The 6,976-nt window shown below is 37.5% G+C and overlaps 1 protein-coding gene across 1 annotated transcript in view; it reads left to right on the top strand.

Annotated features, from left to right (window-relative positions):
- Window positions 1-6,976, top strand: part of APIP (APAF1 interacting protein) — a gene marked incomplete at its 5' end in the record, with an annotated part of 14,794 nt that continues 7,818 nt past the window's right edge. Inside the window, 2 exons of the mRNA XM_010286684.1 lie at window positions 1-15; window positions 5,662-5,762. Coding sequence (XP_010284986.1) covers window positions 1-15; window positions 5,662-5,762 — 116 coding nt within the window. The remainder of the gene's footprint in view (window positions 16-5,661; window positions 5,763-6,976) is intronic.

The following is a 6,976-nucleotide window of genomic DNA, read 5'->3' as shown; positions in this document are numbered from 1 at the left end:
CGCGACGCGGCGCAGGTAACAAGAGGCCACGCGCAGGCCCCACACGCGGCACTTGCCCCTAAGGATGCGTGGGCTTTAAAGAAGTTCAGAACTCGGCAGCGGCGCGGACGCTTTTCGCTGCAGTGTCCCCTTTAAGCAGTTCGGCGGCGCGCGATGTGGGGTTGGCCACCCCCTGCCTGCAGGCGGGGTCCGGCGCACAGGGTCTTGTTCTCCGGCTGGGAGGAACAGCGAGCCGGTAGCCGCCCTGTTGGCGTGCCCGGGCCTTGTCGTGGTCGCTTGCACCACCCCTGATGCTGCTGGCGGCCCGGTGCTCTGCCCGCCGCCTGGCTAGGGGCACATTGCGTCAGCGGGTGCTCCAGTATAGCAGTTCGCAATTGCAGTGGTTGAGACTATTTTTGTAACGTTAGTAATTAGCTAGTAGTTACCAATTAGCAGTGAATATAAAGATGTTATGAAATTTACTACACTTCCAGAAATGTTGCTAGATGATAGTCTGGCTGCAGTTACAGGACTTTTGGCCCTTTTTATTTATTTATGGTAACTCTGGGGTTTTTTTAATGTTTGTTTTGAGTTTTTTTCTGTGTTTGATTTCTTTGCAGTTTTTTGTAGTTTGGTAACTGTTCATTACTGTAAGTCATCAAAACCTGAACATGAGTTGGCAGTGCTGTGCTTCATCAAACAAAGCAAACAGCATGCTAAAGCGTATGGGAGCATTACCTGGATGAGGCTTGAAATACCTGTCCTCTGTTTGTATGTGGAACTTTTCAAGAGACCAGCCCAAGCATCAAGAACAGTGTGAACTGGCAGCTGGGAGATGGGTCAGCCTAGATAATGTGGCCTGTCAGCAAAGAGGGAAAGAATTGGCTTAGTCAAAAACAAAAACCAAAAAAACAAACAAACAAAAAAACACAACAAGAAAAAAAAGAGGAGCAAATGGAATTGTTGTCCTAATATGTAAAATTGTTTGTAATATGTAAATGTTGTTCTTCCTTTTCATCTCTGTAACATATTCTTTATGTCCTAACTGTTTGGTAAGAGACAACAAGCTTAAGTTTCAGTAAGCAAGGTTTAGGTTAGGCATTAGGAAAATATTTCTAAGCTGGGACAGTTAAACATTGCCAGAGGAGTTTGTGACTCACTGTCACTGGACGTTTTAAAGATGAGGTTAAAGTAGGAGTTTCCAAAACTTGTGAAACTTGCCCCCGGCTTCTGTCTCCATCACTTCACCTTCACTCTTTCAGAACCACGGTGGCTGTCTTGCATCCGTGCCAGCTTCTCCCTGCCACTGCCTCTCCACACCTGGTTCTGCAAGTCCAACTGGAAGCGTTATTCTGTGGCATGCAGCCACACAGCCCTGTAGCAACTGCAACAAGGTGCAAGGGGTCTGTCTGTTCAAAGGGGCTGCGTTAAGCAAAGTCTGTTTGCTGTGATTCTAAGGGCCAAGAGACAATCTTGAGGGGCTCACAAAATCGCAGTTCCTCTTTGCTTAAGTCTTGCAGTCTTACTTTAGACCGTCAAGGATCACTCAGTCTTCAACTTTAGAGTCACTGTGGTACTGGGTTGGGTGGAGAGAACAGTGACAACAGTACTTTTTCTTAATGTTTCAGCAAAGGCATTGGTACTAAGTAACTACCTGCCTACCAGTTTTGGTATGTGCTACTTACTTTTTGCTTTTGTTCTTTTTATTCTGTGGTTGTTAACAGAATAGCCCCGTAATGTGGGTTCCTGCTGCTAAACAAATGTTTCTCTTGGAAATGTCTTGTCATGACAGAGCAGTAGAGCTGCTCATCACTTACCCTTTTTTTTTTATAAAGCTTCTAATTGCTGCAACAAAAAACAAAATATAAAAAAGGTGCACCATAAATGATGATTTCAGTTGGAGGTCTGTACTTGCTATAAAAATTGACAGGTTGAGGTGAAAGCGTTGAATACCTGACAATCACTGGCTAAGACCTTAAACATAAAACTTCTTGCCTGACAAGATTCAACTGACCTTGAGCAAACTCGTTAGGCTTCCTGATAACAGGAGCTCAGGACCTTTGGGCCGAGATAAAGCACCAAAGAACTAGTTTAAATTGACCTCCTTGTACTGTTCTGAGGCCGAAAGACTGATTAACTAATTCAATGACTATATATGGACAAAGGAAGCCCAAAGTTCAACTAGCGGACAGTGTGAGGAAGACTATGGACGACCACCTGAGGGTGAAAAGACCCTAATCCTAATTTTACTGTGCATGCTTGGACTCTGTAAATGAATTCTGGGAACTCATCACCATAAGACTGCCCTTTCCAGGAAATCTGATAAATATGTATGATTTTTCTGTATATGAACTGATGTTCTTTACTAACCCGTTGGAGCACTCATGGTGGAGCTATCCCCAGTGCTGCCCAGCGCTGCAATAAAGAATGCTTGCCTTCTAAAACTTCAAACTAAGTCTTAGAGGGTTTCTTGCTGACTTTTCAGTATCAGAGGCTTTTGAGCAGAGTAGGAATCCTTACCACGTTGCTTTCCTATCCTTTACAATTATTTTTTTTTGCACCTAAAAAACTCCCTTTTGCATCCTTATATGATACTTTGAATCCTTATATGGTACTGAAGGTAGTGTAGAAAATAAACGTTTTGAAAGGGTCATGACGTTATTTTTGCTACTTTGGTATATTTTATCCATTTCTATGCTAAAGACAGATTTTAAACAGAAATCTACAGGCTTATTGATGGTACTTTTCCCACTGTATGTATACGGTGTAGCGCAAATCTGTTTTACCACATCGAACTTAATCACTACGTGGCTATTCAAAGAAACCTCATCATGATTTACTACCTGTCAGTATGAAATATCAATGGTATGATTTAATCTACGCAGTCTGTGCTTATTTCTGAGGAAAGTATATTATTTCTAAGCAATTTATGAAAGGGAGATGCATAGTTCAGGCACTGTTTATTTACTATAATATCTTAAAATATCCACATTATAGTTCAGTTTTACTCCTTTTGAAAAATATCCCCAAAACCTTTACAAATGTTTTTGTTCCACAAATAGCTGGGATCCACCTTGATTTCCATTATGTTAGATCCACACTGTTTTCTGGGTTTTTGGGTTGGGAAGGCAGGTTTGGTTTGTTTTGTTTTTTAAATCATATTAGGTACAGTTGAATAAAATAGGAAAAAGCCAATTTTTCTTGAGCAACCACAGTCTTTCAGTAATAATTTTTTGAAAAGATTTGACTGCTGGAAATAAGTTTTCAGTGAATACTTTCAGTCACTTTCTGTTTAGAAATTTACCAGCAAATTTGTTTTCAAAACAATAATTTAATGGATTGAAAAATTAGTCACTTCTTTTAGTTCGTGGAAATTTGTGGAGTTTTCTCTCATATATAACAGCATGTAGAAACTTAAGCTAAGATGGTAACAGTGGAGCAGCAAAGAAACGAAATTGTTTAGGTTAGCTATATCAGACAACTAGTGGGCCAGATCGTGAGCTGGAAATATGAAGGAAGGGATAACCAATGGCATCTGTACTTCAACTTAAGAGTCGAATTTAAAAGTACGGCTAATTGAGATTTGACAAAGAGTAATTATGTTGAATTGCCTGCTGCTTTCACTCACAAGCTTATTACAGCAAGTACCCTTTTTTATTTATGGAAAGAACTGTCATTTTTATTATTGGTAATTTTAAACATGAATTACAGTAATATTTTTGTTCAGATAGTTTATGGTTATAATCAGTATCCACTGATCCTAGAAAAATACTGTTAAACTCTGAGGATTGAGTTGTAATGCTGTAATTCTTCAAAAAATAGTTAAAATTCCTTGATTATATTTGTTTTCATATGTTCTTGATGAAAGTAGCTTCTGAATTTGAACTTTAAAAAATTCTTTTTGGTGATTTAAAGTGGTCAGAAGCACTCATGTTCTCCCATGAATATGAATTTTGCAGTAAATATCTAGATTCATCAAACGTAACACTCCTACAGTTGTTTCATATTTTCTAATCTAGTTTTTTATGGCTGTGTACATTCAATAAATAATAGCAATATAAAACTGTTTAATGTAAGCTTATTCCATCAAAAGTAGAAGAGGCATAATTTTTCTTTCAAATGAAAAATACTGGTATAGTACATAGGTTAGAAATACACAGGGAGGTCACTTTGAATAAGAGTCAAAACAAGATACTGTGGGACTCAGTTTTGTGACAGGTGAATAGATAAAAGTTATGTACAGCTGTTAATTCTGTATAAATAAATCAGAACAACAAAACAGGGACCCATAATTTACACATACTACGTGCTTGGTTTTTATTTATAAACATATGACACATGCATGAATGTTTTCAGATTCACAGTACATTTCAGAGTCACTAGTATTTGAGGAATGTTTAGTCACAGTATACTTGATGTACATTACGCTTTTCAGTGGCAGAGAATTGGAAAGGAGTGGTTTCATTTTCAGCTGTGTGAATGAGGAAGATTTCAGATTTTTTTCACTGTAAATGTCGAAGTTTGCTTATTTGGGCTGGGGTCTTTCTCCTTCATCTGCTCTTGTATATGCTGTTCTATTTACTTAAGATAATGTGAACTGATGAAAGTTCATGGTGCTTTAAAAATCTTAACTTCTTACATAAGTTTCTAGGAGTGCTGGTTACAGTCTTGTTTCCATCACTTGAAATGAATGAACAGATGATTTTTTAATATATTAAAAGAGACATTGAATAACAGAAATCAAATCAGAGCAGGGAGGAATAGCATCTGAACTGAATCCCAGTTCTTTAAAGATAACCACTTCAGAAACAAGTGCCATTGAAGAATATGGTGCTATGCTATTAAGTTTAATTATTTTAATATTTATTAATGTTAAGCACTTTTATATGTTCAATGCAGAGTAATCTTTAGGGTTGCCAGTAAATAGATTTGGCTTGTATTGTAATGCCATTCTGTTTTAGATTAACTATGAATAAATCTCTGACACTACAGATACCTTTGGTTAATAGATAGATACAGATATATTTATTGATATAATAAACAATGGAATATGGAAAAATTTAAGAACTTTTTTTCCTTCTGAAAGAAATATTAAAATAATGCAATTTGCCTTCTGGCTAAATTACTTGTGAAGTAACCTCACATTGTGAAAGTGTAGGAATGTGAAGTTCATAAAATAATTTTCCTATGTCCTCTATGGTATTTTTGACTGCTATATAAAAATATTATATAACAGAACTAATAAAGTCTGTTTTACTGAAATTTGTAAATGAAGCAAAATAAACCTACAGAAGCTGATTCAATGGGAAAAGTTACTAGTTGAGCTTTTCAAAATGGATAATGTTAGATGCATTTATTTTTCTTTTTTTGTGGCAATAGTCTATGACTTAATCTTGCTGGTGTAATATCTGTGGGCCACTGCACCTGAATAAATTTGAGATGAGACCTTTCCTGTGAAGGAAGACATGCATTTTATTTGGGGGTTTTGTCTGTTCATTTCAAGGTGCAAATGGCCCCTGCAAAATGTACAGGACATTGTGCAAACATTTTGTAACAGTTCATAAGCATAAATTAGACTGTCATACTGCTGTTCTACCCCTTTAAATTCAGTTTCAACATTGAAATTCTAAGGTTTATGTTGCTTCTGATGGGTTGTAATTTATTTCTTTAATTTATTTTTAGGAGAAATTACATCCAAGAAATCTTATCCCAGAGCTTTGTAGACTGTTTTATGGTTTAGGCTGGGTAACAGGAACTGGTGGTGGTATCAGCGTGAAACATGGGTAAGTAAAGATGGAAGACAAAGAATGTGATGGTTAGAGAGAGAGAGGGCGGCTGTGTTTAGTAGCTGGCGAGGACATTTCAATTCCATGAAGAATGTTTGAAAGTCAAGAGTAAGCAAGCAGGTAGAGGGGGAAATGAACACTATGCCAAATTTAGCCATATAGAAGGGAGGTGGGTAGTCTGAATTAATCATTGAAGTCCCTTCAATAGAGACAGCCAACTTCAGAGAGTGACTTTTTCTGTCCTTTTCCTATCTTTGTTTAAGGTAGATGAATTGTCTTTAAGGCACAATGCATTCCCCCTTTTTCATTTTATTGACTATGGAATTTAGAGTGTGTTACACCCGGCACATGGCTTTCAAATGCCAATGGTTAGATGAGATTAATCCCACCCTACACATTTTGTAGGCAACACATTTCCTTTGAGAAGGAGATTACTGTTCTACTGAGATAATTTCTAAGGATATATTCTTAACATATAATTAAAGCAGGACAGATAACAGCAAAACAATTTTTGGTGTGTATCCACTACTAAGGAGCACCACTTTGCTTTTTAATTCATACTTTCCAAGCTCTTAATGGAGACAGAGCTCCTCTCAGTGGCCACTGAAAAAAGAGACATCCTCATTCTGCAAAACACCTTGCACAGTGCCTGCAAGTCTGTCCCCAGTCACAGGGTGTTGTGACACTCTATCTTGAAACTGTCTGACCTCTCATTTTTCTGACGTACACTTGCATGCAGACACAAACAGCCATTGCTATTCAAATATATGAGAGATATATATACCTGAAGTAAAGGCTCTAAATGCTAGTGTTTGTGCTGTTCTAATGGCTTTGTGTAGGTCATTTCACTTCCCTGCTTGATTTTGCAAGCAAAGCAACAGCAATAATAATGAGAGGAACAATAAGAGGGTTAATTCTTTATTTAAAGTTCCTTGTCTATGGAAAGATCTTTCCAGCGCTAATTTCTCATCAGTAGCTAAATGTAGCCTATTTTCTTCATCATTTCAGTGCAATTCATGTTGGCTGTGACAAGACAAATGGTGTCAACAGAGACTAACATACTAGTACAGTTTTCCTCAGCAGTTCTATAACTTGGTTGCTCAGACTATACTGAAATACATATTTGAGTTAGTACCAATGTAGGAATCATTACATGGGAAATAGTGAAAGAACAATTGAAATGATTGAGATTCTAACAACTGGGCTTAGCA

This window comes from Phaethon lepturus, unplaced genomic scaffold, assembly GCF_000687285.1.
Source record: "Phaethon lepturus isolate BGI_N335 unplaced genomic scaffold, ASM68728v1 scaffold2005, whole genome shotgun sequence".
NCBI lineage: Eukaryota > Metazoa > Chordata > Aves > Phaethontiformes > Phaethontidae > Phaethon > Phaethon lepturus.
The sequence above is the reverse complement of the archived record's forward strand: the minus strand, read 5'-3'. Positions and strand labels throughout refer to the sequence as shown.